Source organism: Bombina bombina, chromosome 7 (assembly GCF_027579735.1).
Source record: "Bombina bombina isolate aBomBom1 chromosome 7, aBomBom1.pri, whole genome shotgun sequence".
NCBI lineage: Eukaryota > Metazoa > Chordata > Amphibia > Anura > Bombinatoridae > Bombina > Bombina bombina.
Genome location: NC_069505.1, coordinates 39,019,848 through 39,036,289, shown reverse-complemented (window position 1 = coordinate 39,036,289; position 16,442 = coordinate 39,019,848). Strand labels below are relative to the sequence as shown.

Below are 16,442 nucleotides of genomic sequence, written 5' to 3'. Positions count from 1 at the left end.
CTCACTGACTGATAGATACTTCCTGCTATAGTTCACTGACTGATATATACTTCCTGCTATAGTTCACTGACTGATAGATACTTCCTACTATAGCTCACTGACTGATATATACTTCCTTCTATAGCTCACTGACTGATAGTATTGATGGTAGAACATCACCACTATCTTTACATCTGAAGTATACCGACTCCATAGAGCCTCACCTTTCCTGCAGTTCTCTGTGCTCCTGTCGCAGCACCCTCAAAGCATTCCTGCCCTTGCGCAGCTCTCTCTGCGCTCTCTCAAGCTCCGCTTCCTGTCTCTGGAGGTCCCTGAGTAGGGAGTCACATCGTCCCTGCACCTCCATCCTTTCCATGCGTACTCCCTGTAGCTCCATCAGCAGTAAAGACAGAGAAGCTTCAGGACTAGACAGTGGAGCAGATGCTGGGATGTAGGACAGTGGAAGGGAAACAGAAGAAGTTCTAGATTCTGCAACTGGAGTGAGCCCCACTTTAGGGAGAGAGATTGGCACAGACAGAGGATGGAGAGAGGATATAGTTATGGGGGGAGAAGAAATAAAGGGGGCAGATACAAGAGTAGATCCAGAGATGGCAGGTGAGTCAGATGAAGGAACAGACTCAAAAGCTGTTACAGAGGTATTGACAGAACGTGGACACGAGAGTGTTGAGCTCTCTTCCAACTGTCTCTTTAATGTTTTCATATCTACAATATCCTTGCCCAGATTTTCCTTCAATGTCATATCATCACCAGTACCCTCTTCCAACTGTCTCTTAAGTGACTTCATATCTACAATGCCCTTGTCCATCTGCTCCTTCAATGTCATCTCATCAACAGTGCAATCTTTGAACTCTCTCTTTATGATAAGCCGCTCTGCCTCCTGCAGCTCTCTTTCCTTTGACAATCTGTCTCTTTGTTTTTCATCTAGAAGTTTCTTTTGTGATGGTTCCTCTGAGGCACTCTCTTTAAATGGCCTCTTAAAAGAACGGGCATCTGCAATACTTTCGTGCAGCTGTCTCTGCAGGATTGTAGCAAACTTAATGCTGTCTTCTAACTGTCTTTTCAGGGCTTGCTCACTCTCCTCTCTCTCCTCTAGCTGTCTTTTGAGAGACTGTTCCCTAACTGCGCTCTCTTTCAGCTCTCTCTTATGTAAGTGCATTTCCTCAGCTCTTGATTGCAGCTGTCTTTCAAGAGTCTGTATCTCTCCCTCTCTTGCTTGATGCAGTCTTAGTGAATGCTTTGCCTCCTCTGCACTCAATTCAAGCTGTCTCATGAGACACTGTATCTGTGAATTACTTTCATTCATTTGTCTCTGCAATGATTCTATAGATTTACTCCTGTCTTCCAGCTGTCTCTTAAGTGACTGCTCACAACCTTCTTTGTCTTCCAGTTGTCTACTTAATAAGTAGTCATTTCTCATGCTTTCTTCCAACTGTCTTTTTTGTAGCTGCATCTCATCAGCCCTCTCTTGTAGTTGTCTTTTGAGTGCATGTATTTCTGTTTCTCTTTCTTGAAGTTGTTTCTGCAAAGTCTTTGACTCATCACCGCTCACTTTCAGCTGCTTCATAATAGATTGTGCTTGGTCAACGCTCTCTTGAAGTTGTCTCTTTAGCAAATTTGACTCCTCTCTTTCAGACAGCTGCCTCTGTACAGCTTCAGTCTCCTTAGCACTTTCTTGAAGCTGTCTCTTAAGTGTCTCTTCCTCCGTTTCATGCAGTTGTTTTTTCATGGATTGTATCTCTCTAGCACTTGCTTCCAGCTCCTGCTTCAATGACCGTATCTCATTGTTCTCATTTAACTGTCTTTTTAGTGACTGCTCTTCTAACTGTCTATTCAGGAGTCGTATTTCCTCAACACTCTCTTGCAACTGTATTCGTTGTGATAGTTTGACCTTTTCATTTTCTTCAAGCTGTCTTCTCCATGACAATTTATCGGATTCACTCTCTTGCAACTGTCTCCTGAGAGACTTAACATCTGTCAGACTGTCTTCCAGCTGTCTCTTAAGTGATTCCTCAAATCTCTCTCTCTCTGTAAGTTGTCTTGTCAGGGAATTTTCCTTGCTGTCCTTGTCCTCCAACTGTCTCTTAAGTTTTCTCATCTCCTCTGTGCGCTCTTCAAGTTGTCTCTTTTGCAACTGTATTTCCATAGTACTCTCTTCTAGCTGTCTCTTCTGCAACTGTACCTCCACAGTCCTGTCTTCTAGTTGCAACTTCTGTGACTTTATTTCTCTAGCACTCTCTTGCAGCTGTCTCTCAAGAGTGCATATGTCGTCTTCTTTCTCCTGAAGCATTGAGTGTGATTTCTTTGCCTCCTCTGCACTTAGCTGGAGCTGTTTTATAAGAGACTGCAGCTGTTCAGCATTTTGTTGCAGTTGAATCTTCAGTGAGTGTGATTCCCCTACCACCTGCAACTGCATCTGTAGAGCTTCTATGTCTTCAGTTCTCTCTTGCAGCTGTCTCTTAAGTGACTGCTCCTTTTTTTCTTGTAGCTGTAGATTCAAGGACTGTATCTCAGAGGCTCTCTCTTCCAGTTGTCTCTTAAGTGTTTGCCGTTCAGCACCATCATGGAGCTGTCTCTGATGAGACTCTTCTTCTGTTCTTTTCAGCTGTTCCTTCAAGCTTTGTACCTCCTCATTTCTCTCTTCCAGCTGTCTTGACTTGGAACGCCCCTCCTCGGTAGCTCCTTGCAACTGTTTTCTGATAGACAGGACATCTAAAGTATTTTCTTCCAAATGTCTCTTTAGAGACTGCTCACTTTCTTCTTTTTCATTCAGCTGTTTCATAAGAAGATTATACTCCATTGCTTTCTCTTCTATCTGTCTCTTGTGCATTTTTAGTTCATCTACAGTCTCTTGAAGCTGTCCCTTTATAGCCTGAATTTCATCAGTTCTCTCTTGCAGATGTCTCAGCAGTTTCTCATTCTCTCTATTGCACTTATCTATCTGACTATTCATGGACTGAATCTCTGCAATAGACTTTTCCGCCTGTATGTTTATGGACTGCTCTTTCTCATGCAGCTGTCTGTTTAAAGCGTCTATCTCTTTAGCATGTTCCTGGATTTGTTTCTTTAGTTTTCTTATTTCATCAACACTCTCCTGCAACTGTCTCTGCTGTGAATGTGTTTCTTGTTCTTTCACTTCCAGCTGTTGTCTGAGAGACTGAACAATTGTAGAGTTCTCCTGAACTGATTGTTTATCTCCAGCGCTTTTGTCCATCTTGTCCATATGTAATTGTACTTCATTGTCACACTCTTTCAACTGTCTCTCATATGGCCTCACATTGGCTGCACTTTTTTTTAGCTGTCTCTCATGTGACTTCATATCAATTGCACTTTCTTCTGCCTGTCTCTCATGTGAGCACACATAATCTGAACTTTCTTCTAGCTGCCTCTCCTTGGAGCACACACCATCTGACATTTCTTCTAGCTGCCTCTCCTTGGAGCACACACCATCTGAACTTTCTTCTAACTGCCTCTCCTTGGAGCACACACCATCTGACCTTTCTTCTAGCTGCCTCTCCTTGGAGCACGAACCATCTGACCTTTCTTCTAGCTGCCTCTCCTTGGAGCACAAACCATCTGACCTTTCTTCTAGCTGTCTCTCATGTGACTTCATATCAATTGCACTTTCTTCTGTCTGTCTCTCATGTAAGCACACATCATCTGACCTTTCTTCTAGCTGCCTCTCCTTGGAGCACACACCATCTGAATGTTCTTCTAGCTGCCTCTCCTTAGAGCACACACCATCTGCACTTTTTTCTAGCTGCCTCTCCTTAGAGCACACACCATCTGCACTTTCTTGTAGCTGCCTCTCCTTGGAGCACACACCATCTGCACTTTCTTGTAGCTGCCTCTCCTTGGAGCACACACCATCTGAACTTTCTTCTAGCTGTATCTCCTTGGAGCATACACCATCTGAACTTTTTTCGAGTTGCCTCTCCTTGGAGCACGAAGCATCTGACCTTTCTTCTAGCTGCCTCTCCTTGGAGCACACACCATCTGAACTTTCTTCTAGCTGCCTCTCCTTGGAGCACACACCATCTGCACTTTCTTGTAGCTGCCTCTCCTTGGAGCACACACCATCTGACATTTCTTCTAGCTGCATCTCCTTAGAGCACACACCATCTAAACTTTCTTCTAGCTGTCTCTCCTTGGAGCACACACCATCTGAACTTTCTTCTAGCTGTCTCTCCTTGGAGCACACACCATCTGAACTTTCTTCTAGCTGTCTCTCCTTGGAGCACGAACCATCTGACCTTTCTTCTAGCTGCCTTTCCTTAGAGCACACACCATCTAAACTTTCTTCTAGCTGTCTCTCCTTGGAGCACACACCATCTGACCTTTCTTCTAGCTGTCTCTCCTTGGAGCACACACCATCTGAACTTTCTTCTAGCTGTCTCTCCTTGGAGCACGAACCATCTGACCTTTCTTCTAGCTGCCTTTCCTTGGAGCACACACCATCTGAACTTTCTTCTAGCTGTCTCTTCTGTGAGCATATATCATATGCATTCTCTTTTAATTGCTCTTTCCCAACATCTTCTAGTTGACTCTTCACTAAGTGCTCCTCCTCATCCATTTCTACATGTTGTATCTCTTCTGTATCTCTTCTTAGCTGTCCGCTTGGTAAATACTTCATCATATTCTGTGATTGCGTATGCACATGTGGCATCTTCCTTTTAGTATTGTCTTCCAGCTCTCGGCTATGTGGCATTTTAATACTTCCTTCTAACTCTTCTCTCTTCTGTGATCGTTTCTTTTCAGCATCCTCTGTTAACTCTCTCTTTGGGGACTGTTCTTTTTCTGCAGTCTCATGCATCTTTCGCTCTCCCTCTCCCTGAAGACACTCTCTTTCTCCCAAACTTCCTCCATCTGGTTCCTGGGAAGAGGTAAAATAAACAACCGTGTTAACACTGCCCCTAGACCTTTTTTTTCTCCCAGAAGCCACCTAGACCACTTCAGTAACCCTTTTGATTCCCTGACCCTGTATGTGGGAAGTTAGAAAGTTCATGCAGTTTTAAGAGTCTTGTGTGTGGCATACATTTTTTAAAAGCATACTTAGGTAGTCTCAGGAGCACCAATGCACTTCTGGTTGCTAGCTTGTGATTGGTGGCTACATACATATGCCTCCTGTTTTTGATTACCAGATGTGCTCAGCACCCATAAGTTTATTGCTGCTCTGAAGCTAACTTTAAGTAACAATGTATCAATAAAATGCTCTAACACATCAAATCATTTTATTTTTTAACTTTGATGTCCCTTTAAATATGTTGAAAAGTTACTTGAATCATCTACATACTACAAAATAATTGCTTTGAACAGTGTGGTAACGCATACATCAAGCTCACTGGCCACAACCAAAGGAGATAACATATGTAGCTGGTTCAAGCAAGTTGCACCATATTTAGGTTAAAGTGTGAAACAAGTAAGATTGTTATAAATTAATGTTAACTTTACAGAAAAAGAAAAAAAAAAGGCATGAATGTATTTTGTAGCGTTGTTTTATTTTAATTAAGTGATTAATTTATGGGAAATTACTCACCTCTCTGACACATAAGTCTTTTAAGATGTACAAGGGCTGTACATTTTTCTCCTGCTCATTATTTGATTTCTCAGGCAACGTTTTGCTTTCTGTAGTCACATTTTCTCCTGTAAGAGCCTGTAGCCTCTCTCTCAGATTGTGGTTGTCTCTTTCCAGTCGGATAAGAACATGGGACAGCTCAGAACTTAGATCCAAAACTAAAATGGAGATAAAAAAAAAAGAATTTACTCATTCTTATTAAATCAGTTTATTTACACTAAATATGGTGCCATAATATCCAGATACTTCTGATGTAAAGTATCTAATTAGTTCTTAGAGTAGGTAGAAAAAAAATCCCAGAAGTCTTGAAGACATCTCCATATACATTGAAAAATGTTCTACTTGCGAAACGCGTAGACGTGAGTTTAACAGTGTGTCTTCCATATCTATTGATTATTCCATCTTATAAAGATATCTGCAAAATAAATAATGTTTACCTCTCAGCTTTGTTTGACTATAAGTTGACCCCCCCCCCATATAAATCCCTCCTGTTCCTGCTGGTTTATATATAGACAAGAAGGCGAAGTAAAGGAGAAAGTAAACTTTTTACTCTGGTTTGAGGTCAAATAGAAGCCAGAAAAAACTAATCTGAGAGGGTTTTCAAATACCAAAACTCAAAGTTTGTGAAGAATTTGCATAAATAAACTCAATTTTTGCTGCAATGGGATGAAACAGCTCCTTATGGCTGCGTGTGTGCACAGTGCTATATGATTAGTGCTCACATGAACCTCCAGCCCCTCCATGGCAATCTTTTTTTTACATTTTAACTTAACTGACAGGTGCTGTTCTATCCACCTAATAGGTTAAACAGAGAGGGAACCCGCTGTCCTGCATACATTATAGGATCTGGCTCACCTTGCTGTATATGTGGCAAGTGGAACAGCAGCTTATTCGCTGTATCACAGGCCTGTTCAATAGTAATAAAAAAAAGATGGGGCTTGGCTAGCATCTGGCAGGGCTCAAACAAAGCCTTTAGGAACTGTTTTTGCCCAGTAGTGTCACCAGTCATGCCCCAACCCCACCCACAGACCTCCCTGACTCTACCTGTGGAACATCTGGCGCCTCATGGAGGTAAAGCTGTCTGTAGACTCACTAATGTTTTTCTTTAATTGTCTCACTATCTTTTGAGTCTCTCTATTTACCTTTTTATTGTGTTTTGCATCAGATGAATATATCCCAATAACATTATTTATATTGTTGTCTTTTGCCCATGGGTGTAATTTATGTGGCACTACATTGTTCTTAAGGTCCATAACCTCATGGCGCTTGAGCTTATCTGGCAAATTCCAGGAGCGGAAGAGTAGTTTGTCCTTTAGTGCTATTTGTTTCTCATCCTAGCGCTTATGGGTCTTGGTTCACATTAATTGTATTCATACTCTTTAACACTTATTATATTCTTTATACTGTTGTGAAATTAGTCCAGCTATTCATTTGCATATTTACTGAGTTTTCATCTTTTATTTGTAGTGACATAATATTCATGCATTGTTGAGATCTGTACCAAAGCTACTGTTATGTAGGAAACGGTATAGCAAAATATATGCATTGTCTTACGAAGGACTATGCTTTGCTTCTCAAAAGCTACATGATCAAATTTAATGAAAAGTTTCAAAAGAAGATGAAATGGATGCATTGGAGAGCTACTCAACTGAAGTTTAATCATACAGAGTCCCGATGAAACAATTTAAGCAAATGTCCCTATAACTTAAACAACAATTCTTGCATCTTGCAAAGCAGTTTTAAAAGAATTTGGACTTGCACTATAACCATAACAAATCACCACAAGATATTGTGGCTTCAATATAATATCTGAGAGATGTTACTGCATCAAGTCTAGGAAGAGGAGCCTCCTTATAATTCTGAGGATTAGGACAGAGCAACAGAAGTGATGTACCAAGAATTAAGAACCTTAGAAAGAAAACTAAAGTCAACATTTTTAAAAACAACTTTTTCAGAAATTCAAAGGGACATTGCACAAAATACAAGGAGACAAACTCAGACCACAAGAAAGAATGTACAGCAATCGTTCACTAAATAAATAACTGAAGGTGTAAGCACTAACAGACACTTATCAATTCCACCTTGCATGGGCTTTTAAATATGAGAACTGTTTTGGAAATTCAAGGAACATTTTACTTCTCACACCATTGTAGAAAATTGCCCAAACTGATGGACCTAGTATCTGTTCTATCAGAAGAGCCCTTTTCTTCATAATCAAGAACCCCATAACCATCAGAAACTTCTTACCTCTAGCTACCCTGGCACCAGGCTCTTGCCTGATCTTTATTGTTGCTTCCCTTGTTCAGAGAAGAATTGCCTGGTATTTCGGCGCTGGACTGTCATTGGGCAGGGCCAGACTGATATGCTTCAGGATATTGTTTCTCTGTGAAGGTGCATAGTGTGCAAAAAGAACTGGCACCCTGAGGAATTCAATAAAAATGAACATGCATGGAAGTTATTCCAGCTTCTGTTCTATCTCATGGAGTGCTGTTCTCTCTCTACCGATTTTTATGCTAATTTCTCTTGGGTCACCCTAAGAGTAATGGGGAAACCAGACGTGGACTCCATGCACACTTGCCCTTAGAGAGATACAACTGCACCTCACTGACGAGGCCCATAGAAGGCCGAAACGATCGTCTGGGGTTGTTGCTTCCCTTGTTCAGAGAAGAATTGCCTGGTATTTCGGCGCTGGACTGTCATTTGGCATGGTCAGACTGATATGCTTCAGGATATTTTTTCTCTGTGAAGGTGCATAGTGTGCAAAAAGAACTGGCACCCTAAGGAATTCAATAAAAATGAACATGCATGGAAGTTATTCCAGCTTCTGTTCTATCTCATGGAGTGCTGTTCTCTCTCTACCGATTTTTATGCTAATTTCTCTTGGGTCACCCTAAGAGTAATGGGGAAACCAGACGTGGACTCCATGCACACTTGCCCTTAGAGAGATACAACTGCACCTCACTGACGAGGCCCATAGAAGGCCGAAACGATCGTCTGGGGTTGTTGCTTCCCTTGTTCAGAGAAGAATTGCCTGGTATTTCGGCGCTGGACTGTCATTGGGCAGGGTCAGACTGATATGCTTCAGGATATTTTTTCTCTGTGAAGGTGCATTGTGTGCAAAAAGAACTGGCACCCTGAGGAATTCAATAAAAATGAACATGCATGGAAGTTATTCCAGCTTCTGTTCTATCTCATGGAGTGCTGTTCTCTCTCTACCGATTTTTATGCTAATTTCTCTTGGGTCACCCTAAGAGTAATGGGGAAACCAGACGTGGACTCCATGCACACTTGCCCTTAGAGAGATACAACTGCACCTCACTGACGAGGCCCATAGAAGGCCGAAACGATCGTCTGGGGTTGTTGCTTCCCTTGTTCAGAGAAGAATTGCCTGGTATTTCGGCGCTGGACTGTCATTGGGCAGGGTCAGACTGATATGCTTCAGGATATTTTTTCTCTGTGAAGGTGCATAGTGTGCAAAAAGAACTGGCACCCTGAGGAATTCAATAAAAATGAACATGCATGGAAGTTATTCCAGCTTCTGTTCTATCTCATGGAGTGCTGTTCTCTCTCTACCGATTTTTATGCTAATTTCTCTTGGGTCACCCTAAGAGTAATGGGGAAACCAGACGTGGACTCCATGCACACTTGCCCTTAGAGAGATACAACTGCACCTCACTGACGAGGCCCATAGAAGGCCGAAACGATCGTCTGGGGTTGTTGCTTCCCTTGTTCAGAGAAGAATTGCCTGGTATTTCGGCGCTGGACTGTCATTGGGCAGGGTCAGACTGATATGCTTCAGGATATTTTTTCTCTGTGAAGGTGCATAGTGTGCAAAAAGAACTGGCACCCTGAGGAATTCAATAAAAATGAACATGCATGGAAGTTATTCCAGCTTCTGTTCTATCTCATGGAGTGCTGTTCTCTCTCTACCGATTTTTATGCTAATTTCTCTTGGGTCACCCTAAGAGTAATGGGGAAACCAGACGTGGACTCCATGCACACTTGCCCTTAGAGAGATACAACTGCACCTCACTGACGAGGCCCATAGAAGGCCGAAACGATCATCTGGGGTTGTTGCTTCCCTTGTTCAGAGAAGAATTGCCTGGTATTTCGGCGCTGGACTGTCATTGGGCAGGGTCAGACTGATATGCTTCAGGATATTTTTTCTCTGTGAAGGTGCATAGTGTGCAAAAAGAACTGGCACCCTGAGGAATTCAATAAAAATGAACATGCATGGAAGTTATTCCAGCTTCTGTTCTATCTCATGGAGTGCTGTTCTCTCTCTACTGATTTTTATGCTAATTTCTCTTGGGTCACCCTAAGAGTAATGGGGAAACCAGACGTGGACTCCATGCACACTTGCCCTTAGAGAGATACAACTGCACCTCACTGACGAGGCCCATAGAAGGCCGAAACGATCGTCTGGGGTTGTTGCTTCCCTTGTTCAGAGAAGAATTGCCTGGTATTTCGGCGCTGGACTGTCATTGGGCAGGGTCAGACTGATATGCTTCAGGATATTTTTTCTCTGTGAAGGTGCATAGTGTGCAAAAAGAACTGGCACCCTGAGGAATTCAATAAAAATGAACATGCATGGAAGTTATTCCAGCTTCTGTTCTATCTCATGGAGTGCTGTTCTCTCTCTACCGATTTTTATGCTAATTTCTCTTGGGTCACCCTAAGAGTAATGGGGAAACCAGACGTGGACTCCATGCACACTTGCCCTTAGAGAGATACAACTGCACCTCACTGACGAGGCCCATAGAAGGCCGAAACGATCGTCTGGGGTTGTTGCTTCCCTTGTTCAGAGAAGAATTGCCTGGTATTTCGGCGCTGGACTGTCATTGGGCAGGGTCAGACTGATATGCTTCAGGATATTTTTTCTCTGTGAAGGTGCATAGTGTGCAAAAAGAACTGGCACCCTGAGGAATTCAATAAAAATGAACATGCATGGAAGTTATTCCAGCTTCTGTTCTATCTCATGGAGTGCTGTTCTCTCTCTACCGATTTTTATGCTAATTTCTCTTGGGTCACCCTAAGAGTAATGGGGAAACCAGACGTGGACTCCATGCACACTTGCCCTTAGAGAGATACAACTGCACCTCACTGACGAGGCCCATAGAAGGCCGAAACGATCGTCTGGGGTTGTTGCTTCCCTTGTTCAGAGAAGAATTGCCTGGTATTTCGGCGCTGGACTGTCATTGGGCAGGGTCAGACTGATATGCTTCAGGATATTTTTTCTCTGTGAAGGTGCATAGTGTGCAAAAAGAACTGGCACCCTGAGGAATTCAATAAAAATGAACATGCATGGAAGTTATTCCAGCTTCTGTTCTATCTCATGGAGTGCTGTTCTCTCTCTACCGATTTTCTTGCCTGATCTTTATGTCTACCAAGGACCACAGCAAGCTGACTAATCCCTACAGCTGCCTCTTGCACCAGGTTCCCTGCTTGATGATCACTTATATCTAGTTTTATTATTATTATACTTTATTTATGAAGCGCCATCATATTCCGCAGCGCTGTCCATGGATACAATTCATTTTCATAAAACAATTATATAAAACTTGTAAGAAATTTACAAATGCATACAGGAAGAATTGAGGGCCCTATTCCCGTGGGAACTTACAATCTAGAAGGGTAGGAGGTTGAGAAACAGGAGGTAAGGACTGCAAGATTGAGAAAGATGTTAATGCAATGTTAGATTAGGGAAATGTTGTTAGGTAAGTGAAATTAATTTGTTATTGAGTTGGGTGGAAGGCTTCTCTGAACAGAGAAGTCTTCAGGGAGCATTTAAAGGAAGAAAGATTAGGGCAAAGCCTGACAGCACGAGGGAGAATGTTCCAGAGGGTAGGTGCTGCACGATCGAAGTCCTGCAGTCTAGCATGAGAAGAGGTTATAGTCGCGGATGCAAGGAGCAGGTAATTGTTGGATCTTAGTGGGCGGGCTGGAGTATACTTGTTGATTAGAGAGGATAGGTAGAGGGGAGCGGAGTTGGTGAGAGCTTTGTATGTAAGGGTAAGAATTTTGAATTTAATTCTGCTGTGAATGGGGAGCCAATGAAGGGACTCACAGAGAGGTGCAGAAGATACAGAGCGACGAGAAAGGATGGATCAGCCTGGCAGAGGCATTTAGAATAGATTGAAGGGGGGGAGAGGCGGGAAAGAGGAAGGCCAGTGAGTAGGTTATTGCAGTAGTCAAGTTGGGAAATAACAAGTGAGTGGATTATTTGCTTTGTGGTGTTAGCGCTCAGAAAAGGTTGAATCTTGGAAATATTGCGTAGATTGTGTTGCGGCAGGATGTAAAAAGCGATTGGATATGGGGGACGAATGATAGATTTGAGTCTAGTGTAACTCTGAGGCAGCAGACTTGGAGAGATGGGGAGATGGGGATGCCGTCAACAGGGATAGAGAAGTCAGAAGGGGGGATAAGAAGGAGCTCAGCAACTCCCATACCATCATAGCCACATCAGTTTGTTTTGAAATATAGACATTTTAAATGGTTGGTTTATTTTTTTGGTAGTTTCTCCTTTAAGAAATATGATTAGAAAACATTTACATTTTTAAAAAGAAAACAAAGAAACTTATGTGTACACTATTACTTTTTGCATGTACTCTGTGATGAACATTTTCATCCGTCTGACATCACTGACATCAATACGTACATTCATTATCTGTCTCTTGCAGTCCTTCCCATCCTGGCTCTCCATCTGTATAGTGGTCCCTCACCCAGCTTGGTGGCGTCTCACCATCTGTCTCATACACTCTCTCCCATCCCCGTGATGCCTCTTCCCTCAGGACTCTCACCTCCTCTGCAAGTGTGAGGTTATCATGGAGCAGAAACTGGACTCTCTGACTCTCTGAGTCTCTCTCCTATAAGAAATAAGAATAATTTGGGAGGGGAGGGTAAACATTAACAAAAGGAAAGACATGAAACTACCAGAAAGAAAACAAGAACTGTCAAGAATAACAATAAAAACATCACATCATCATGAGATATCAATATTCAAAAAGTCAGCAGTAGACGTCTTAAAATCATCCTGAAAGACATCAGCAAGAGACATCATTAAAGACCACTAGATAAGCCTTGGGGTCCATTCCAATTCACTTTATTGGAGTTTGATTTGTAGGATTTTCAAAATCAAAGACCCCAGTGTTATTTATGTTATCCCCTTTGCTGTGGCCAGTTAGGGATATATATATATATATATATATATATATATATATATATATATATATATATATATATATATATAATAAATAGCCGGTAGCCCAGCACTCCTTCCACACAGGTGTAATAACCACCTGGGTGCTATCCTCTTAGTATGTAGAAATATGTAGATGTAGGAGGGCACTCACAGGGCTTGTATTCAAGCAAAAAATAGTTCAATTTTATTTCCAAATGTGTTTTACATTGGTTCAAATGTCGACGTTTCGACCCATTTGTGGGCCTTCTTCAAGACAATTATAATAGCGGTGTATGAGCCGGACTCCCAGCTGAGCAGTGGTATGAATACCACTGCTCAGCCTGGAGTCCGGCTCATACGCCTATATTATTATGCCTGATGAAACGGTTTGCCTGATGAAACGGTTTGCAAACCGAGAAACGCGTTGCAATCATTGGGGCCAACTGGGTGACCCTGTAATCCACTTTTTATAACAACCTTGGTGTTGTTCTTTAACTTTTTGTTTTTAATAAATATTTGCAAACTTTTATCTCTGAAGTGGATCTTATTTCCTACCATCTGCCTACCACCACTGCAAAGGACATAGCTACTGAGAAGCATTAAGCCTGCATTTGTTCTTACTGCACCAATACCAAAAAGATTGTTTGTTTGGGTGAGCTGCCACACCTGCCTGAATCTGCAGCCTGTATCTACCATTTATACTATAAAGTACACACCTATGTTTCATCTTAATGGTCTGCACATATAGTGCTCTGTGTCTGTTTTATCACACTTGTTGCAGCACCACAGCATTGGAAGTATCCCTGAACGGGTGAGCTGTTACACCCATTCAAATCTACAGTCTGCCCCTACAGCACATAAGTGTGCTCCTGGAGTATGTGAGTACTCATTTGGCTATTCTGTTGCATTTTTATATGTCATCATCAAGACAATACTACACATGAGGTGCCCCTCTGTTGTTTTCTATTTCTCCTAATTCTTTCAGGAGGCTGCTGGCCAGCAGTCTCATAAGCCAAACGGATGATGTTTTTCAGCCAAAAGGAAAGAGAGGTAGCCGTAGCCTTTTGACCTTTCCGTTTACCAGAATAAACAACAAACAATGAAGATGTTTGACGGAAATCTTTAGTTGCTTATAAGTAGAACTTTAAAGCACAAACCACATCAAGATTGTGCAACAGATGTTCCTTCTTTGATGAAGGATTAGGACACAGCGAAGGAACAACAATCTCCTGATTGTTATTCCTATTAGAAACAACCTTAGGAAGAAACCCAGGTTTGGTACGCAAAACCACCTTATCTGCATGGAAAACAAGGTAAGGTGAATCACACTGTAAAGCAGATAACTCAGAAACTCTTCGAGCCGATGAGATAGCTACTAAAAACAAAACATTCCAAGATAGAAGCTTAATATCTATGCAATGCATAGGTTCAGACGGAACCCCTTGAAGAACTTTAAGAACTAAGTTTAGGCTCCATGGCGGAGCAACAGGTTTAAATACAGGCTTGATCCTAACCAAGGCCTGACTAAACGCTTGAACGTCTGGGACATCTGCCAGACGTTTGTGTAAAAGAATAGACAAAGCCGATATTTGTCCTTTTAAGGAACTAGCTGATAATCCCTTCTCCAATCCTTCTTGGAGAAAGTACAATATTCTAGGAATCCTAATCTTACTCCATGAGTAACCCTTAACACCAATAAAAATATTTGTGCCAAATCTTATGATAGATCTTCCTGGTGACAGGCTTTCTAGCTTGAATCAGGGTATCAATGACCGACTCAGAGAAACCACGCTTTGATAGAATCAGGCGTTCAATCTCCAAGCAGTCAGACGCAGAGAAATTAGATTTGGATGCATGAATGGACCTTGGATTAGAAGGTCCTGCCTCATTGGCAGAGTCCACGGTGGAACCGATGACATGTCCACTATGTCTGCATACCAAGTCCTGCGTGGCCAAGCAGGTGCTATCAGAATCACCGAAGCTCTCTCCTGCTTGATTCTGGCAACTAGACGTGGGAGGAGAGGAAACGGTCGAAATACATAGGCCAGATTGAAGGACCAGGGCACTGCTAGAGCATCTATCAGTACCGCCTGGGGATCCCGGGACCTGGACCCGTAACGAGGAAGTTTGGCATTCTGACGGGACGCCATCAGATCCAATTCTGGTGTGCCCCATAGCTGAGTCAGCTGGGCAAATACCTCCGGATGGAGCTCCCACTCCCCCGGATGAAAAGTCTGATGACTTAGGAAATCCGCCTCCCAGTTCTCTACTCCTGGGATATGGATTGCTGAGAGATGGCAAGAGTGATCCTCCGTCCATCGGATTATTTTGGTTACCTCCATCATCGCTAGAGAACTCTGTGTTCCTCCTAGATGATTGATATAAGCTACAGTCGTGATGTTGTCCGACTGAAATCTGATGAATTTAGCCGCAGCAAGCTGGGGCCACGCCTGAAGCGCATTGAATATCGCTCTCAGTTCTAGAATGTTTATCAGGAGGAGAGTTTCCTCCTGAGACCATAAGCCCTGTGCTTTCAGGGAGTTCCAGACTGCACCCCAGCCTAACAGGCTGGCATCTGTCATTACTATGAGCCACTCTGGCCTGCGGAAACACATTCCCTGAGACAGGTGGTCCTGAGACAACCACCAGAGAAGAGAATCTCTGGTCTCCTGGTCCAGATGCAGTTGAGGAGATAAATCTGCATAATCCCCATTCCACTGTTTGAGCATGCATAGTTGCAGTGGTCTGAGGTGTAGGTGGGCAAAAGGAACTTTGTCCATTGCCGCTACTATGAGTCCGATTACCTCCATGCACTGAGCCACTGATAGCCGAGGAATGGAATGAAGAGCTCGGCAAGTGGTTAAGAGTTTTGATTTTCTGACCTCCGTCAGAAATATTTTCATTTCTACCTATTCTATCAGAGTCCCTAGGAAGGAAACTCTTGTGAGAGGGAAGAGAGAACTCTTTTTTTATGTTCACCTTCCACCCGTGAGATCTCAGAAATGCCAACACGATGTCCGTGTGAGACTTGGCTAGTTGGAAAGTCGACGCCTGAATTAAGATGTCGTCTAGATAAGGCGCCACTACTATGCCCCGCGGCCTTAGCACCGCCAAAAGGGACCCTAGCACTTTTGTGAAAATTCTGGGAGCCGTGGCCAACCCGAAGGGAAGGGCCACAAACTGGTAATGCCTGTCCAGAAAGGCAAATCTGAGGAATTGATGATGATCTCTGTGAATAGGGATGTGTAGATACGCATCCTTTAAGTCCACAGTAGTCATATATTGACCCTCCTGGATCAACGGTAGAATAGTCCGAATAGACTCCATCTTTAATGATGATACTCTGAGGAATTTGTTTAGAATTTTGAGATCCAAGATTGGTCTGAAAGTTCCCTCTTTTTTGGGAACCACAAACAGGTTTGAGTAAAACCCTAGCCCTTGTTCCGCTTTTGGAACTGGGTGGATTACTCCCATGGTATGTAGGTCTCCTACACAGCGTAAGAACGCCTCTATGTTTGTCTGGTTTGCAGACAATTGAGAAATGTGCAATCTCCCCCTTGGGGGAGAGTCTTTGAAGTCCAGAAGATATCCCTGGGACACAATTTCTAAGGCCCAGGAATCGTGAACATCTCTTGCCCAAGCCTGAGCGAAGAGAGAGAGTCTGCCCCCTACTAGATCCGGTCCCGGATC

General features: G+C 42.8%; 1 protein-coding gene across 1 annotated transcript in view; it reads right to left on the bottom strand.

The window, feature by feature from the left end:
* CCDC88B (coiled-coil domain containing 88B) overlaps positions 1 to 16,442 on the bottom strand; it is a 217,907-nt gene that overhangs the window by 93,202 nt on the left and 108,263 nt on the right. Inside the window, exons 12-14 of the mRNA XM_053720050.1 lie at positions 12,231 to 12,438; positions 5,534 to 5,730; positions 204 to 4,870 (exon numbers count right to left, since the gene is read on the bottom strand). Coding sequence (XP_053576025.1) covers positions 204 to 4,870; positions 5,534 to 5,730; positions 12,231 to 12,438 — 5,072 coding nt within the window. The remainder of the gene's footprint in view (positions 1 to 203; positions 4,871 to 5,533; positions 5,731 to 12,230; positions 12,439 to 16,442) is intronic.